This window comes from Schistocerca gregaria, chromosome 5, assembly GCF_023897955.1.
Source record: "Schistocerca gregaria isolate iqSchGreg1 chromosome 5, iqSchGreg1.2, whole genome shotgun sequence".
Lineage (NCBI taxonomy): Eukaryota > Metazoa > Arthropoda > Insecta > Orthoptera > Acrididae > Schistocerca > Schistocerca gregaria.
In genome coordinates, this window is record NC_064924.1 from 122,336,652 (window position 1) to 122,355,691 (window position 19,040).

The following is a 19,040-nucleotide window of genomic DNA, read 5'->3' on the forward strand; positions in this document are numbered from 1 at the left end:
ACATGTGGCGATGAAATCGCTCATAGGCCATCGACTTGACGCCTACGTAACGTTAGAATCAGGCGTGGCTTCAAAAGGTCCTGTGTATTTCCACTACACCACAAATTGTGTGTTTCTTCTTGTATAAGGTTGTGTTCGAGTTCAAACTCAGTTATACCTCCAAACTGGTTATGGTGGAATATCACTGAGGACGGCAAGGCAAATTGCGCAGTGTTCGCAGAAATGCAGAAGGATTTTGATGCTTGAAATACAAAGCGTGGGCCGGCAGCGAAGTCATTCCTCCATCGTTCCACAGATACAAGGCAAGGCAGTCCTTGCACAGTAGGACCAAGAGTATACATGGACGTAAAATTCTTGAGTAGCCCATTCCGGGCAGTGAACATAAAGAAATCTTTCGGCACTTAGTGTTGGTAATTATATCACAATTGTGACTTGAAACCGTGATTGGTAAAACACAGTACTAGCTGCCTCTTTCACGGCAAAGACAGTTATAAATGAGTGCTATTAAACGCATTCTGAGAAGTAACATCTATGATTTCAGCGGTCAAGAAAAAGACGAAGGATGTTGGCAGCAACACACAACCGGCAATTCGAATATCAACACGTATAATTTCTTCATAGGGACAAGTAAACAGGTCTTGACCCGTTTTCTCCTGCAATGGCTAACAAGGAATGGTGCAGTGCCCAAATCAGAACTCCATTTTTACAAGAATTGTGCTTGCGCAACAATCTAATATCTAGCGATATAGACAACGAACGGACAAGTGCCCTCATAGGATACATTTTAGATGCTAACCATACTAAACTTCATGACACCTACACTGGACTCGCATTCGGGAGGACGACGGTTCAATCCCGTCTCCGGCCATCCTGATTTAGGTTTTCCGTGATTTCCCTAAATCGCTTCAGGCAAATGCCAGGAGGGATCCTTTGAAAGGGCACGGCCGATTTCCTTCCCCATCCTTCCCTAACCCGAGCTTGCGCTCCGTCTCTAATGACCTCGTTGTCGACGGGACGTTAAACACTAAATCTCCTCCTCCTCCTCCTCCTCCTCTTGACACCTAAAACTTGGATTCCCATGGAAACAGCTTAATAGAGATGCTGTCACTGAAAACGATACCAGAAACTAGTCTTATCTGAACAAGTTTCTAGCATCGCTGTTCAACTCCATGCATGTCATCCACTTATTCTAAAGTGCTACTATTAACACAAAGTATTCTTACTGCTTGAGGCTCTTCAGATTACCTTGGCCGTACGCCATTCTATGACAGAAGGAATAAAGTTTATTGTCCCATCAAAACTGACATGTCAGTGTCACACATTTTCCAGCTAAGAATTCCTTGCAATGATGCTGTGCGAATCAACTTCTGAAAGGTCCCTCTATCAAGAAACCACCCTCTCCCCTTCCAGAAACGGATTTTCTTCCTCACATGCAATCATCTTAAAATTTCATCACATAGCCTTCTAAAGAGTTTAGAACATCTTGGGGCGATGCATTCGTCGGATACTGTGGCGGTGCACTTCACGAATAATAGTTCAGTTATGTGGACAAGGACGGACCGCGGCCAAACCTTAAGAGCGTTTCAAGATTTGTCAAATGCGGCACGTAAATCCTTACAAGCTACACACCCAATTTTCGTAGTGCAATGTTTTATCTACAAGGGATTTGGAAGGGAGAGAGATTCGTGCAAGTACTGGAAGCAATGTTGTGCCGACCCATATCAAATTATCCCTCTCGAGCTGGGTGATTGCGATAAAGTTTCCCTGTTGTCAGAAATTCACACAGCATGTAATCACCTCGCAACACTTTTGATAAGGTCTTCAGCGACAGAACAGTATTTTTATTAGCCTTGGGAAAAAGTAACTTCCCTTGTACCTGCCTCCGTGGTTAGCATCAGTGGCTACTAACGCCTTAGTCCGGGGTTAGATTCCCATGATAATCAGTTTTGTGCGATAGATGAGTCTAAAATGGGGGCATTCTACCTACTGAAGGCAAATTAACCGCCGTATGATCAAAGTAAGCAGCGAAAATTAACACGCAAGCCACCGAAGTTTCATCAAAAAGTAAGGCCTGCACCAAGTTGGATATTTACTTCTTCATATTTCGCTGATACTATCACATTTGCCCTTCGGTTTTTTTACTGATCCACTCTAAAAAGAGCCCCTATGATCTCAAAGATATGCGAAAAAGAGACTGCACAGATCCTGACCACTTTAGTTCGAACTGTACCCGGTGGATTTTTTAGGCCTTCTTCAGGCTCTTAGTATTGTTGCGAGACCTGTCACTGCTGCCATGACAAGACATTCGGGCCAAAAGTGGGCGTCTACGTGGTGTTTTGTTGAAGCTCAGCCAAACAAGTATGCGACCACATCGTTGGGAAGCTTTACCCTCTTGGGCATGTTTTCCTCGATCGACAATTATGTCGTTTGCCAAATACAATCTTCTTCGGCGGCAGACTACTTTCCTATAAGAGCCTAACTCTAATGCCCAATGTGACATGAATTACCGGATTTTGTGAGCTGTGGTTTCAGTAAAGTCATTTCTACAGCCCTAGGCGTTATTTTACTGTAGGTTAAGACAAAAATGTAAGGATTACAGATTGAAGAAACGGAAACAGACAAAGTTTGGCTATTCCCCCCCCCCCCCCCCCCCCATCACATTTATCTATACAAAGTTGAATTTCAAAACGCGCATCGGCATTATGTCAATTCTTTCAAATGAAGGGCATCGCTCAATGCCCGAAAGTTGAGGAACGGTTAACACAATCTGATGGCGATTTAAAAAGCTCGAATGAGTGCCATTTATGCTTTTCGCTACGCCAGTAGTTCAGCGGGGGTCATTAGCTCGATACTGCAGTAATGCGGTTTGGCTCATGAATTTCACATTACCTTCACCTGAATCGATAATGGGGGAAGGAAAGATACACGACGTTGCTGGAGATTTTTCCTTTCCAAGATCGTTCTACGACATAAATGTTATGTTTCCCCCACGATTCCGAACGCTAACGAGCATTCTTAATCACGAACAAGAAATAGCAAAACACGTTCACGTCAAAATCTAGCTCTTATTTGGTCGAGCAATATACGAATGTATGCTCGCGACAGGTCTGATAACAATAGGCAGAAAAAAAAAGCTACGAGCGCCTAGATATCTACACATGGACTAAATCCATGACTAACCCCCCACCCACTCTTTCAGAATAACCAACAGCCTACGAAGCAAAGCGTAAACGGGGTAAGAAAGATGAGACAGGCAAGTAGTAGCCCATACTTACTGATAAATTTCACTTTCTTGGGTTGCTTGGAACGAGGTTTGTTCTTCGCCTTCTTGATAGGCGCTGATCGACGATGGGCTAGAACAACCATCGAGCAAGTTAGACGTCGCCCCGGAGGATATTAGCAAAATTCCAGTAAAAGCGAAATGGAGCACCAAAGACGAGAATTAGAGGCGACTGATACCTGCTGCTGGAAGCGGAGCCCGACAAGTGTGGCAGAAACACTGGAGCACAGAATCCTTGACTAAGTTTATCAGCATGGCTGTGGCTGCTGCTGTTGTCGATGTGCACTGCCCGGTCTCCAGTCACACTATGACGCTGCGCCTCTGCCGAAACTGGCTAAGGGCGTTAGGCCAACCCTCCCCCTCCACACCCCCACCCCGTTGTCAACCCCTACGCGCTGCTAATCGATACGCTCAATACGGGGAGCAGCCCGCCGCCATCTTTGCTCCGTCTGAAGCAAAAGCGACACGCCTCCCCCCTACAATAGCACCCCCTACCCTCTAGGGTAATTACATCCGACACTCGCTAAACAAACCAAACTATTATGGATTGATCCCGCTCCTGATTCATGGAAGTGGAACTCCTCCCTCAGCTGACAATTTGCATTAAGCGTCGGCCGAAACGTCTGCCATTCTGCCACTGCTATTTAAAAAACAAAATAGCACGAAAATGCAGTTTTGTTTAAGAGTGTGCGTTGCTTTCCATTCATTACTGTTCGTTGCTAGTTATGCTAGAAGATACTGTATGCGAGATTCTTTACTGCCGTGAAGAAAACGTCACCACGAACGCCGTTTCTTGTTGCAATGTTCAATCGGCGGCTACGAGACTTTGCACATGAATATTCAACACAAATAGCATCTAAATTCAAGACAAACCATCACTTTCATGCACTTCCAGAAGCATTTTCAGTAACTGTTACTAGATTATTTCTAAAAAAAAAACAGTACTCGAAAAAATTATAGGATATTGTTGATACAATTGTTTACTATTTTTCCACATAATCGCCATCTCGTTCAATGCATGTGGTGGGCGGTCACACAAGTTTCTCTGTACGATAGCCCCAGTTCCTTTCGCACTCTGGCACCTGCTCGTCGGGTGAACATTTAATACCACTCAGGGAGGTGAAAAGATGATAATACGAAGACGCCAAATCTTGGGAATAAATGGAGAGGGTGGGTTGCCGAAACAAGAGTCCAAGAGCTAAGCTAAGGCTATGGGAGGGCGGGCGCTGTAGTGCGACAAGCACACACCTCTCGTCAGTATTCCTATCCTTTCGTTCTGAATTGTGCTTTCGAGTTTTTAGAAACTCAATATCGGCGCGAATTTATGCCTCACCCTGAGGCATAAACTACCAAAATGATGCCTTTACGGTTCCAAAACACTGAGGCTATGATTTTTACTAGAAATTTTATTTTTGAATTTTTTGGACGATGGAAATTCGTGTGGTGCCAACGTGACGAATATATAATGAGCCATCCACGTTTCATCTCTCGTCACAACAACGCTCAGAAAACCCTCACCTTCTCACTCAATTAGCCCAAGAAACTTGTGGGCGCTGATGACATTTCTTGTGCTGCTCTATCGGCGGTTTCGGGATTCATCTTGCGCGCCGTTTCCGGTGTCCCTGCGTTTCTGGAAGAATGTCATCAGAATGTTCCGGAGAGTTGTCAAGTATTTCAGAAATTTCCTCCACTGTCAATCGGTGGTCTTCATAAAGTTGAGAAGAGCCATTCCTCTGTTCTTCATGAACATTTGTTCTTTCTCCACTGAACTCCGTACATCACTTAAGAACACTCGTTCTGTTCGCAACACCTTCGCAGTAAACAGTTTCGCTCCGCGAAAAAATTTCGCGTATTATTCTTTCGGGAGTAGACAGTGGATCACAGCACGCGACTCGCACTAGGCGGGATTTCTTACACACATCATTCACGCAACTGGACACTACAACGTGGACTGCTTGCTTACTAGCGTATTCCTGCTACGCTCGCTCTGGTCAGGGGATGCAATCTACCACCGCGTAGACAATTCTCAAAGCAAAACCACAGTCCCGTTATGGTCACAACACATTTACTTTTCGATATGCCTTTTACAAGCGCCCCCCCCCCCCCCATCGTAATAATAGTGTATGTATGGTTCTCTTTGAAAATTGCAGAAGTATCTACAGTCCCAAGACTACAATGGTTGGAACAAGGCACTGTACAGAACTCAATTAGTCACGGGATAGGACCACCCATGAGCCAATTTTAGCTCCAAGTGTCACAGGCGTGATTTGTTGCCTGTTTTTTAAGCACTGGGACACACAACAAGCCATGATGTTTTCGATGAAACCATGTCCGATTGGCCTCACGTGATCTGCAGAGATCTAAATTCTCACTGTCGATCCACTTTTAAAAAGTTAAACAACTCGAAGCAGGACTCGTCTACACCCATGGCATTGTTGGGCGAGTTATTCAGACATAGGTTCACGTGTTTAACCAGAAGCATCTCTATGTACACAGGCAACTTACCAACGCAAGAGTTGGCCTCTAGTGGAACATCTGTAGAGTTCACGTGGTGGTGCGGGTGAAATAGCGCAGTTTTTCGCGACCCGTCCGCTGCTTGCGTTCAATATTTCGTAATTAAGAAACTTACATGAATTTGTTACGGAAAGCGGGCATGGCTGGGAATTATGTACAACGCTGCAGAGTCTTATGGCTATTGGGAGAAATGAAAAAAACCTTAATTGGTGAGAAGAAATTGTGATATGTACTCATGACCGTAAACATAAATTGTGTTTAAGTGCGTGTGAAACGTACTCATCGACCAAAGAGCTACTCTGAACACAACACTGACGAGGTGCAGATCCATTGGCGGATGACTTGTGATCAGTTGTTTAGTTTTTTTTTTTTTTTTTTTTTTTTTTTGTAAAATGGGATTTCTACCGAAAATTTCTCTATGGTACCTAATAAGTAAAATCTTTAATAAACATCTGAAAATACTATCATATTTTATTTCCACGGGTAGATCGTAGTTGTTAATAAGTGTATATTTCATCCCTTTTCATGCCCAAGTTACATTCATTAACCAGTTCACGTCACAATCACAGTGGACAAGGGAACTGTCTTCCGTATTCTAATCTTGTCCTCTTCCATACAGTTTTCTTGAAGCCAAGTTGCTTGGAACTACTAGAAATGGCCGTGAGAGCAACTTTAGCACCAATATTTATAATCTTATGACCCAACTGGCACTAGACCAATTGCAGCTATATTTCTTTCTTTCGCACCTATGACAGGAGGTAGGCATTATGCATTCAGAACAACAGGTCAGGTACTGAAATGGATGATTGCAATGGTTGTAGACTGCAGTTACTAAGATGGTGGTCATGTAACGTTAACGAAGAATTATTCATTACCTACAGCTTATAGGTTAACGACACAGAAAAATCAAGAACGTGCAATGAAGTATAGGTATTTGTGGGAAAACGGTTGTCTTTAGTCTTTGCTCAGAGCATGAATTTTGATTACAACCATAATTGAAAATAGAACTCAGTGAACTTTGCTTTGTTACTATAGCAAGCATGTAAATTTGGATGTATCAGCTGCTAATGACTACGTTTTCTGATGGACTCATAGTAGGCAATTGGAAACTGGATTTTTTTTCGACGAACCGCTACAGGATTTCGGTGCAACAATATACTTAGCGTTCCAGTTGCTTTGTAGCTTCACCCAAGGCCTAGTAATAAACTTCTCGGGTTGGATCGCTGGTTGGTGGCAAAATTCGTCTCTGTTCTCATGGGGAGTTCAACTTCCGCCAACGACGAGGCTTTCGTAACAGATCGAGCACAAGCTCCGAATGGGGAAAGATAGGAACTGAACTGGGCTGTGCCCTTTCGTACGAACCATCCTGGTATATGCATATGCGATTTAGGGGAAACAATCCTGAATTTGGACGGCCGAACGCAGATTTGAACCACTGTCCTCCCGAATACTATACCAGCACGTTAACTACTGAGTTATCTTGCTGGTGTGATTTTCATATTTATGCGAAAACGCCGGGATGACCATCATTCTTGCACGCGCAGACCTCGTTTAAGGATTCAAGAATGGAAACGCTTACCATGATACTTTCAGCAGAGCAGTACTGGTTAATGAGCTGTCGCGGTTCAGTCAACAATTGGTGTAGAGGTAGCTGCAACGGAAGACCTACAGAGCCACTCACGAGTCAACGTGCAAGGTCGTCTCATGTGTTGCCAGAAGAGGCATTGCATTTTCTCTCTACAATCCCGTATGCATAATTGCCGCTTCCCTATAGTGATGACCAACGGCATTCGCTACTACTTCATTTGGCTTGGCAGATAAGGCAATAGCTTGTATAAAGGGTGTTACAAAAAGGTACGGCCAAACTTTCAAGAAACATTCCTCACACACCAATAAAGAAAAGATGTTATGTGGACATGTGTCCGGAAACGCTTAATTTCCATGTTAGAGCTCATTGTAGTTTCGTCAGTATGTACTGTACTTCTCGATTCACCGCCATGATTTCATACGGGATACTCTACCTGTGCTGCTAGAACATGTGCCTTTACAAGTACGACACAACATGTGGTTCATGCACGATGGAGCTCCTGCACATTTCAGTCGAAGTGTTCGTACGCTTCTCAACAACAGATTCGGTGACCGATGGATTGGTAGAGGCGGACCAATTCCATGGCCTCCACGCTCTCCTGACCTCAACCCTCTTGACTTTCATTTATGGGGGCATTTGAAAGCTCTTGTCTACGCAACACCGGTACCAAATGTAGAGACTCTTCGTGCTCGTATTATGGACGGCTGTGATACAATACGCCATTCTCCAGGGCTGCATCAGCGCATCAAGGATTCCATGGGACCAGAGGGTGGATGCATGTAACCTCGCTAACGGATGACATTTTGAACATTTCCTGTAACAAAGTGTTTGAAGTCACGCTGGTACGTTCTGTTGCTGTGTGTTTCCATTCCATGATTAATGTGATTTGAAGAGAAGTAATAAAATTAGCTCTAACATGGAAAGTAAGCGTTTCCGGACACAAGTCCACATAACATTTTCTTTCTTTGTGTGTGAGGAATGTTTCCTGAAAGTTTGGCCGTACCTTTTTTGTAACACGCTGTGAATTTTGTTAATAAGTATCTTCGTATGCGCAATCCGAAATGTGAGCACCTCAACGGTGGGTAATTTCAAGCTTGAAAAATACCTATTGTTGCTCGAATCGTACGCGGGTAGGTACTTCAGCTACTTCGAGTTTATGTGGTTGGGCGGAAAAAAAAAAAAAGGCGCAAATTCGTTCAGGGAATCATTGAAGCATTCTCCCAAAGATTTCAAACCGTATCCTATCAATCACTCAGAAGAAACTTTATGGACGGCAGCTTCTAAGCAATTCTAACTGAAACCTCCTGAGGACCTTAACTTCCGATCTTTATGTTATACACTCGCCAATATAAATTAACAAACAGCCTGTAGCTCTAGGTCCACTCCGTAACCACAGCGAAATTATATGAAAGGCAAACGTCATGAATTAAAAAAGTTGAAGGCAACATACTCACAATCACGCGAAGGTACTATGTACACTAAACAGTGGACGTTTGTGTTGCTCAAGTTTGGAAGTAAATAGTTGTGCTGTAATAATCTTCGTGAAATTGTTTTGTTGTCTCCTGTCATTGTTCCGCGTTTCCAAGTCAACATGAGTGGCTGCACTACTAATAACTAATTCTACTTTCCGCTCTAAGGTTTCGTTTCGTAACCTCTAAATGGTTCACTTACTGAAATATAGGAACAACCGTTATTACCCCATACCTGAAAATTTTAGCGCTGCTGGTAACTTGTTCAACAATGCAGAAACAAATTGCAATATTTTGTGGGGGCCTGATGTTGCTTTGCAACCTCTTCTTGGTTATCTTGTAGCAGCCTTAGTTCACAGTACGAATTTTCCCTTTAAAAAAATCATGATTTATCATTCACACATCTGTAAGTATTTTTTATTACAGCACAGTTTATCACACTGGGGCCGTCCTCCAATATCTGCATACAAACGATTAAGACTAATTAAGAAAGCTCAAAACCACAGATTCAGTTTTCTATGCAGTACGGTAGAGGGTCAGCTTTTTTGCGTAACGAGCATCTTAGGAGGCATGACCCCTTTAGCAGTTACCCTTGTTTAGTTCACAGGAGGCCTGATACAATCTTATGCCATTATAGTAATTTTTCCATTAATTATTGCTTTAATTATACAAAGACAAAAAATGCCTTCCATTTAAAAATTTAATAAGGGTCAAATAACAGCGGAATCTAAACAGTTCACAACTTTTACCCTCCTCTACACAACATTACCATTCAACAGTCACCATGCATTTGTGCACACTTGTGCCACGGTTGAACCCAGGCATGAAAACCATCACTGTAAAATCTGGGTTTTGTTTCTGGACCCTCCATTTTAAACCCGATTTAACCTCTTCCATAAAGATGTATGGGAGCATCGCAGGTAGACTACGCAGCGGCTGGCAGGCACGTGTCGCAGATGCCAATCGAGGACGTGCTGTGACAGACGCGTTCTAGTACACAATCAAAGGAGAAAGTTGTGTTTTTGAAATCTTTGGTCAAAAAACCGGAACCCTGCATTTTTCCAAACTGGTTAGACTGTCATTCAACGATGGCGCAAATGTGTGTACAAAAGCAAGGAGACTTTGTTGAGCAATGGTGGTGTGTATAGCACAGTTCACGCTATTATCACAGGTACTAATTCCGCTGTTATACGTTATCATAAATTTTCCTATGACCCACGAGCCATTACCTTGAACCACCCTTGTATATGCAGGTATCAGGAGGTCAAATCTATAGTTCCTGTGGTAATGGAATTAGACGATTAAATTCACATGTTCGTGTCTAATCTTGAACATCAAGGACTATATTAGGTTGCCACGGAAAGGACAATCGGATAAATGAAGCAGTGCTGACTGACTTCATTTACAAAAAAATTGAATCCTATTTTTCACAACACCTGTTTATTATTCATATTTTAAGCCGACGCGTATGATAAGAGTCTTAGCCCTGTCTTATGTGGTCTTTAGGCGAAAGACCAGTTTGATTTAGTTCTTTATGCTAGTTTACAAAGAAATCATAACCTTTTTCTTCACTGACTTTTCTGATTGGCGAATGCATGCACTCCCACACCGCTTATTGGTCACAAGACTGTCAATTTCTTCAAACACTCCACAAACGTCTGCGCTACTTCAGTTGAGTACTTTGCTAATTCAATTCAGCACCACCAAAGGCTTTTTTTTTTTTTTTTTTGCTGTAAAACTGGTTCAGCAATATTTCTAGTCAGTACAGAAGATTCCATAGCAAACGAAACCACTGGGCTCACAGGCAAAGGTCGGAAAATAAATCAATAGCCACGATGCTGATTACCGAATGTCCAGCACACGCTTCGATTCATTGGCCGACCGACAAATTTGTACTTGTGGAGGATTGTTCTTAAAGTCGACACGCCCCCCCCCCCCCCCCACACACACACAAAAGATGTCTAACTTCGCAAATTGTTGAGCGTTTCGTATTGTCGCACCAATCTCTAGCAGAATTCGTTGCTGCCAGTGCGCGGAGACAGAGGAGGGGGAGGGGGGAGACAACCTTGGAGTGCTAGGCGCACATACTGACATTTTTCTGGAAAAGTTTGAAACCACAGCTGTTTTGAGGGGCACGCCGTACGAGGAACGTAGCAGTAGCAATGACGTTGCTTATTTCAGTTGTATCAGTTTGCATGGCAACCAACATATCGCCACCGTTATTAGATGTTTAAGGCCTCAGAATAGCATTTATCGTACATGTCTAACTTTAGAAATCTTCGTTATCCCACTTCTTTCAATAATACACTGGATTAATTTCTTCCCCTGAAGAAGTCATTTCTCTGTCCGTAGTTCTCTCTCACTTTTCGCTGGCTTTGGCAATTCTGAAACAGCCAAGCAAGACTAATTCCTCGTCTCAGCAATAAAAGAGACAACTTGAGAAACGACCTCAGCTACTGTAAAATGACGAACAATAGCGAAGCACTATGGGGCAAAAGGGATTGAACTTCTTGTCAACTACAGCGATGCTGCACTCCTAGTGGCTGAGGAATCAACTGCGAAATCACTAATTTTTAATGCCGTTACTTCCGTATTTCCCATTTACTAAACTGCGCACCGACTTCAGTTATAGGGATGGTCAAACGTAACCGAAGTATTACCTCTTAGCTAATGTTAACATAAAATGAGTGCGATGTTATATTGTTCACAGTAATCGAGTCGAATGATTAGGAATGAATAGTGGAACCATGCATGCCACATACTTTCTGATGATGTGTTCCGATTGTAGTTCGCTTCGCTGGTTTCTTTACGCATTTCAGATTCATTTTAAGAGATTCAAAAACAGCCACGATTTTTACATTCTTGCGCATTACTCGCTTTTTAGTCTAAACAAGGGCATTTTAAACTTCTTGTTGCTTCGTCTTGCGCGGACCTTTTTCCTTTTTATACCGTGTTTGTCTATTCTGCTTCCCAGACACCAGAAAGGATATATCCCCTTCTCGATTCTTTCCCGCCTGTACAATTAGTCCTTCAACGTCCACATGTGTCCAACTTACCTTAGCCTACAGCTATCACAGGCTCCGTTGCATTTAGCACAAAACTAATTCCTCTCCACTTCGGGCTATCATTGCTGCATCATAAATGAATTCTGCCCTTCACTAACAATAAGTCCTTTCCTCATTCCCCTTTCAATTAACAAACAATCAGTTTTGTCATCGAATTTGCCTAGCAACTTCGCTGGTTTCGACTTCTTATACAAATGTGTCAGTACATACCGGTTACATTAATTTGTATATTTTCTTCGTATCTATGTTAACTTTGTCAAGAGAGTGGCTGGGAAGCAACTATATATACTGTGAGGTGCATTTCGATAAACTGGGTTAATAGGTGTAAAATTTTTATTGTAACAAGGCAAACCCTTCTGAGAGTGTGACCAAAACTAATACTAAAATCTCATTCTGAAAACTAATACTGTACGAATACTTTGAGAATGCATACATGGAGACTTAAGTTATCATGAACACGTAGGCCAATAGATTCCACACAGTTATGGAAGCGCAGAAATCAAGTGAAGGCTTCAGAAACAATGTTGTCCCTGTTCTTGTTTCGGATGACAAGGTTAATGTGCTGCAGCATAAAACTTTGCGGTTGACCAGTTATGCTCAGTAACTTTCAAAGAACATACTATAAGGTGCGTCATAGTTCTACACTACGCGCACCTACAGCAGTCAGATCGAAACCAATGATCGTGATACAGGAAGCGCATCAACTGCCTGTGCTGCGCTTTTTGTGAACATTAGGGGGGGACCGACCCGATGCCTCGGCTCCACACACAAAGGCGTCTGCGGCGTTGCCATGTGACGCCAGGGAGACTTACCAGCGCCGTAGTTCAGATACCAATGTAAGTTTCCTCTGCCTTTCGTGCCAGAATCGTCGAAATGTTTTCACGTATCACGAAATTAATCGTATCTGAAGGCAAAGGTTAAACAGCCAACCACCTATGTCTTACAACAGAAAATAAGGGATTCCTCCGTTGTCTTGATAGCACGTTAGTAGCTCAGCGAAGGGGTTTCCCTTCTAGTTTATTTATAGATGGAAGTTATAGAGAAAGAAAGCAAACGAGCGTCGAATCCTAATTAGTGCTGTTAACTATAATATTTGGAGGCCAGTGTTATCCGTGTTAATACTACTAGACAAACACTCGTCAAGTTTTGTGAATACCAGCATTAGGGTACCAAATCTTACTACAATCTGTTACAAAGCAGGAAACTGAAAGTTTAAAAACGAGAACGGCAGATCAGGGTTTGAAGTTCAGTTAACAACGCAACAGACTAAACACGAACCTCTGTACAAGGAGGGTGTGCCCCGCGATTCTGGAACCATCTTTCCATTCTCCTCTAGCGATTTGCAAAAATTTTATAAAAACAACTGACTACAAAAATTCTAGTTGACAGCTGACTGTTAGTGCGGCGACGGTGACTTAGCTCCGAAAGATGAACGAAATTTAAGATTGCCTACGCACTTAAAATCTATTACGCCAAAGAACTAACATTTACCAACACTCGCTTTGCTACATGAAGCGCCGACCTTAATTTCATTTTCATTAGCCATAATTATGATTTACACTCAAGTCTCTTCCCTGATATTCGGTATGTATTTTCGCGTTTGGCTACATAACATGTGCAATACTGTACGAAATAATTAGTGAAAATAGACTGCTGTCATGCACGACTGGTGCTAGCACTATCTTTTTAAGGGCAATGAGATGTAAGTTGTAAAATGGATGCAAGTTTGCTTGATTGGTGTCAGTGGCTTTGGCACTACTGCGACAACATACAGTCGGTTTACAAACGAGCTTCCAGACAGTACTTCACAGCACAAGTCATTGACCTCACAGCACGGAACAAGTGAAAACGCAGTACGCTCTACCTAGACAATCGATTCATCGAAGGTCACGAGGTACACTCCCTTTTGTTTCTGCTACACAAGGCGCCAATCTCAAACGCGTTTTGTTTCAAACTGCGATATATACTGACGTCACGACACTTCCTCAATTACTTCAGCCAAGCTGGCACAGTAATGCAGCAAGCGTTTAATACTTATGACACATGCATCTCGCTGTCAGAACGTCCAACAAAGCGTAGTCAGAAAAAATAAGCAGCAAGTGTCTAATTATAGAGATACAATGCTAAATGAGTAGTTAAATATTGCTGTACTTACATTCGTTGTCTGCTGATGCCATTTTGTCCAACGGTGGTGATTTGGTGCTGGAATCTGCTCCGGTCGGTAGCGGCTGCTCTGCGTCTGCGAGAGGAATGCTGCCGGCAGAAAGGATCGATTCATCGCTAGACCAGGCCAGCCGGCAGCCGTCGAGGGGGGAGGTGCCCGCACTATACCTGCAATACGTCTAGCCTCTGCCTCCCTACAGTCCCCCCCCCCCCTACTTTCCGGCCCCTACTCCAATTTACAGAACTGCAATGCTGCGTTAACAGTTCACAATTTTGCAGGCAACAGCATGTGCAGTACTGCACAGTCATTGCATTTTTTTAAAAAAATATCTGGTTGCAGTTTAATAAGCTACTGATACTGACGTGTAGCTTTTGTAGCTTACACATTTCGTTGTACATAACTCTCTTCCCTAGCCTACTTTATTTCTGAAAACTTTCACAGTCACCTACACAATGATCTACCACAGCTTCAGTGCACACAATTGTGCTGCTACTTCCTACAGGTACAACCCAACATGAACAAACTTTTTTCCTTTACATAGAAACACTTTTTAAAACCGAAGAAATACACTATTGCTGCAATGTCTAGCAACAGCTATGAGAACATTCAAAAATTCTGGCTTCTTAACACTGCATTTGAGAACAGTTTCCCTGCTTAAACACTTTGAATCTATTCTCTTGTATGATTTTTGGATCTGCATCAACTAACCTGTATCGTTGCAAAAAAGATGCTCCCTGCATACTTCTGTTTCTTATTACCAAAACAGACCATAGTGTTAATCATATTATAGTATCTTAACTGTCGAGGAATCACTGGCTATTTTACATATGAAATTAAACACTAGTTCTGTAGCAATAATTACCCCCCTGGGAAATAGCACATATTTCAACAATATCTCAATTGTTCTATCAACCTCACTACTGTACACTGGCAGTCCACAACATTAAACACATAGAAAGTTCACCTGTTAGATTTATGTACTGTAGGTAATGTATGGGCAGGTTTATCACGCACTGAATATTCGTTCAATGAACATACTTTAATTCATCACGGATGCCTAATGGTGCAGCATAGTTATAGAAATATCTACAAACTACTTCTTGCACGTTAGTTAGATATATGAAGTGACATATGTATTACGTATGGAAACAAACAATAACCGGCCTACTGAGCATCTCGCAGAATATCTGGACAGCAAACTCTAAACAAAAACACAAGCACAGGTCGACATAATAATGCTCGTTATCATAGTACGTAGTGTAAGTCACATGCTTATTTTCCGTAAGGAAAGAAAATAGATTTGTCTGTAAGCATTTCACTGTACGGAAACATTTTTGGCTCTTCAATCCAATGGAAACGAACTGGAAGCCATAAATACAAACATTGGTACAAGACTAGAAGGTACCGTAAATATGCAATGACACTCTTTTAGTTTTTCACGCTTTAAGACATTAAAGCAAAGATATACACCGCACATGTAATGTTTTAGGAGTTAGCTCTAACCACTAATAATGCGTTCTGTTCCAAGTTACGGATTTTAACGAACGACGCCGAAACACACAAAAAAAATCCTCGTGTAACAAGTAACGTGGTTCTTTCATATCAAGGAGAGAAGTACTGTCAACCAGAAAAAGCTTTACAAGATTTACTACCATAAATTCAAATCCATTAATGTTATTTCAACTGCGTAGCATAGAGAGTGAATGAATGTTAACATGTTGAGATTATAAGAAATCATGAATGCGAAAGTTCAATGAGTTTTTACCCTCACGCCTCGAAAGAGATGAAGGAATCCAAGTAAATACGTAACACGATAAGCCATCTGTACTTACAAGTCCCTTACGTTCATTAATTCATAAATGTTTCTTTGGATAAAAACTACGATGTAAACAAACTATGCTCAGCCAGAAGGCAAAAAGCAAGCACAGCGACAGATACAACATGTTACGGGAAGGCCGTGGTAATAACATTAAAATACCATACCTGACAGAACCCAAACAAAGTGCGAACGCCACAACAGCTTCTCACACAGTACTCGCCGCCACACTTCACGCTCAGACCGCTATCCTTCGCTTATATTGTCCACCATAGCTGCTCACCTACACTGAAGCCAAGGCACATCTCCATTGGCTAGTTCAAAACTCAAACCGCGCTCTCAGCTGTGATTGGCTGCAGCCCGCGTGGCAGCTTAACTGTCAAACCAGTTGCGTGTGCATTCCCACAGCTAGCCTAAGCAGGCTTAAACGCGTTTGAAAGAAAGGAATTGTATATATAATAAATGAATTGTATGATAAACCGTATCAACAACAAACATAGCCGCTCTATGTAACCGCACAGTACGTATTTTATGCTTATTTCTCACGCGCAGGGAGCAAAAATCTTCTCGTGTGAGACAGACGTCGTTGATTTGTTCCATGCGCAATATTTAAACTGTCGGTCAAATTAAAAAAGACAGAATTTAACTCAAATCTATTTTCAGCTCTTTCGTACCCACCAGTTGCGAGGCAATCACGAATGCAGCGAGCAACGTCCTGAATATCGTGTCTTCGCAACTGTACTCACTCGGAGCAGCAGCTGTTTATTTGTACATACTGTTGCTAGGGCGATAAACAAAACAAGTTTGAAGTTACCTACTGCTTGAATATAATCGGCAGTTTCACATTTTCTGGAATTTTGTTTATACGGCGAAATTACTTGACCGCCTGTTTCCTTTCAGTTGTCACGAATAATCTCAGGCTGTTATCTGATATCCGGAGATTTCCCAACATTTCTAAAGATTATGTGATGACCACAAAGTACAGAGATCAATCAGCGCTTTGTTTATAGTGAATAACTTCCAGGAAGGCTGTTCGATACCTCATATAATACTGCACAATGTCAAATGCTCGCCAAAGCATCGATGTATTGATTTCATATCGGAGGAAAGAATGTTAGTACTTAAGGTAAGGAATATCGACGCATCAAATGAGTTCGAACTTAAGTATTCTACTAATAAAAACCAATCTTTCGTGAAGCGATTGTTATACGATATGTCTCATTTGTGGCGTTGAGAAAATCTTATGCCTTTTGTAGTCTTAGTATCTATGACAATTGTTTATCCATAAAAGGAGTAAACTTCTAACAATACACATTCTTATCGCTGTAAGTTAAGGAAAGAACAAGTCTGATACCACAGATAAGGTATTTAAGCAGTTTCCACTTTTTCGTAATTCATTTTAATTTCAGTCTTCTTTTCTCCCACACGCTTGTAGTGAATGTTGACCAATTGCTGCAAGACTATGTCGTACATGAAACGGAAAAGTAGAATGTCATGGGACATCTGGCTGTGACATTACGAAAAACAACTCGAGAGGGTAAACGGTGTAAGGTTCCGTTACTGTGTCATCGGTATTAACAAGCAGCAAGCCGAACAGCATTTAGCTAGAACATGAAGATTGCTTACTCAGCTGCTAAATGCAGTCCGAGGAGACCAACTATTTTCCACGTGCTGTTGTCCATTGTCAAGTTTTTTAGCCGTAGTTAGATGGTTAGGTGTTCTGCGAATAGAAATACAGTCCTGATAGCGCAAACGCAACATAGTGTTATTAGTACCCTATACGCTAAAGTTCACTAACCTTCTTTGTCATGCTGCTACTAGCTGAGGTGAGACGAGGGAAATTTATTTTATTTGGGTTAGCGTTTTATGTCCTCTCAGCACAGAGATCTATGTAAACAGTGTGATAGCTCTTCCGGCAATAAAAAGATACAGATGTGCGTCTATAGAAGGTATGCGCTATTTGCTGAGGTATATCGGGAGATGTAACATTCAAAACTAAGTAACTGGTGAACGCACAAGCCCGCTTCGTTCTCTTTAGGAGTGTACAGCATCAAAGCTACACTCCCCCGCTTGCTTTTCCAATCTTATCTGTAAGACGAGCCACACACGTACAGGCTGAAATCAGGCGCTTTATCCACATACACAGCACGTGCTACGGGCCACGTGTTGTGAGGGAAGCAACAACCGGACTCCACAGTTATTCCGAGAAAAATTAATAATAGATCTCTAACATAATATGTATTTTCGAAAGTTTGACGAATATATTTCTCGCTATGTTACTTCATTAAATCAGTTTTACGTATTACAAATTGACACACGAATTTCATATACGTATTCCATTGTGGTCTGCTGTTCATTATTACGAACTTGCAACATACCATTGTCGTCAATTACTATTTGCTTTCCAATGTTTTATTTTTTGCTGTATATTGTTCTTGTCCCCGTTTGCTACAGATTTTGCCGAGGTGCGGTGGTTTGCCTGCCTCAACGATTATGATCCGAGATGGGCAGAAACTAAAACTTTCGAGGAATCGAGAACCAAAAAGAATCGAATACACACTACACTTTTTGGAGAAATCCACTCGAATACTTGCGCGCTTTTATACAGTTGAAAGAAGGATGTATATCTTTGGACTGTGCACTACGGTGATATAAAAATTGCGAAATGCACTGTCAGTTACATACACTACAGTGCAGCTATTTTCCTGTATCACTCTGTGCCGATAAACTAAAGGTAATATCTGCAGTATTAGTCGACAAGTTGAAGATGGCATCCGAGAAATTCGGATGGAAAATGTTTCTATTTAACAAACGTTATTGTTCACCTATATTTGTATGTGTAATGGGAATATGGATAATGTCTTATAATCAGATTGCGCGCCTGGGAAGTATCGTCTCAGTTGTACGACTGGATTCGTGATTTCCTATCAGAATGGTCACAGTTCGCAGTACTCGACGGACACCCATTGAGTAAAACAGAAGTGATGTGTGGCGTTCCCAAAGAAAGTGTTATGGGCCGTCTGCTGTTTCTCTTTGAATAAACGATCTAGGAGACTATTTGAGTAATCCTGTTTGCAGATGATACTGTCATTTACCATCTAGTTAAGTCATCAATAGATCGAAACCAATTGCAAAATGACTTAA

At 42.0% G+C, this 19,040-nt stretch overlaps 1 protein-coding gene across 7 annotated transcripts in view; it reads right to left on the bottom strand.

The window, feature by feature from the left end:
• Nucleotides 1-17,087, bottom strand: part of LOC126273183 (stathmin-4) — a 32,016-nt gene extending 14,929 nt beyond the window's left edge. For 3 of the 7 annotated variants that reach the window (XM_049976698.1, XM_049976695.1, XM_049976692.1), the window contains exons 1-2: nt 3,460-6,336; nt 3,276-3,353 (exon numbers count right to left, since the gene is read on the bottom strand). In XM_049976698.1, coding sequence (XP_049832655.1) covers nt 3,276-3,353; nt 3,460-3,535 — 154 coding nt within the window. In that variant the 5' untranslated portion in view covers nt 3,536-6,336. Of the gene's footprint in view, nt 1-3,275; nt 3,354-3,459; nt 6,337-14,071; nt 14,170-16,063 lie in introns of those variants that run through there. The other 4 variants (XM_049976697.1, XM_049976694.1, XM_049976693.1 and 1 more) reach the window with 3 other exon arrangements.
• Nucleotides 17,088-19,040: the final 1,953 nt, after the last annotated feature.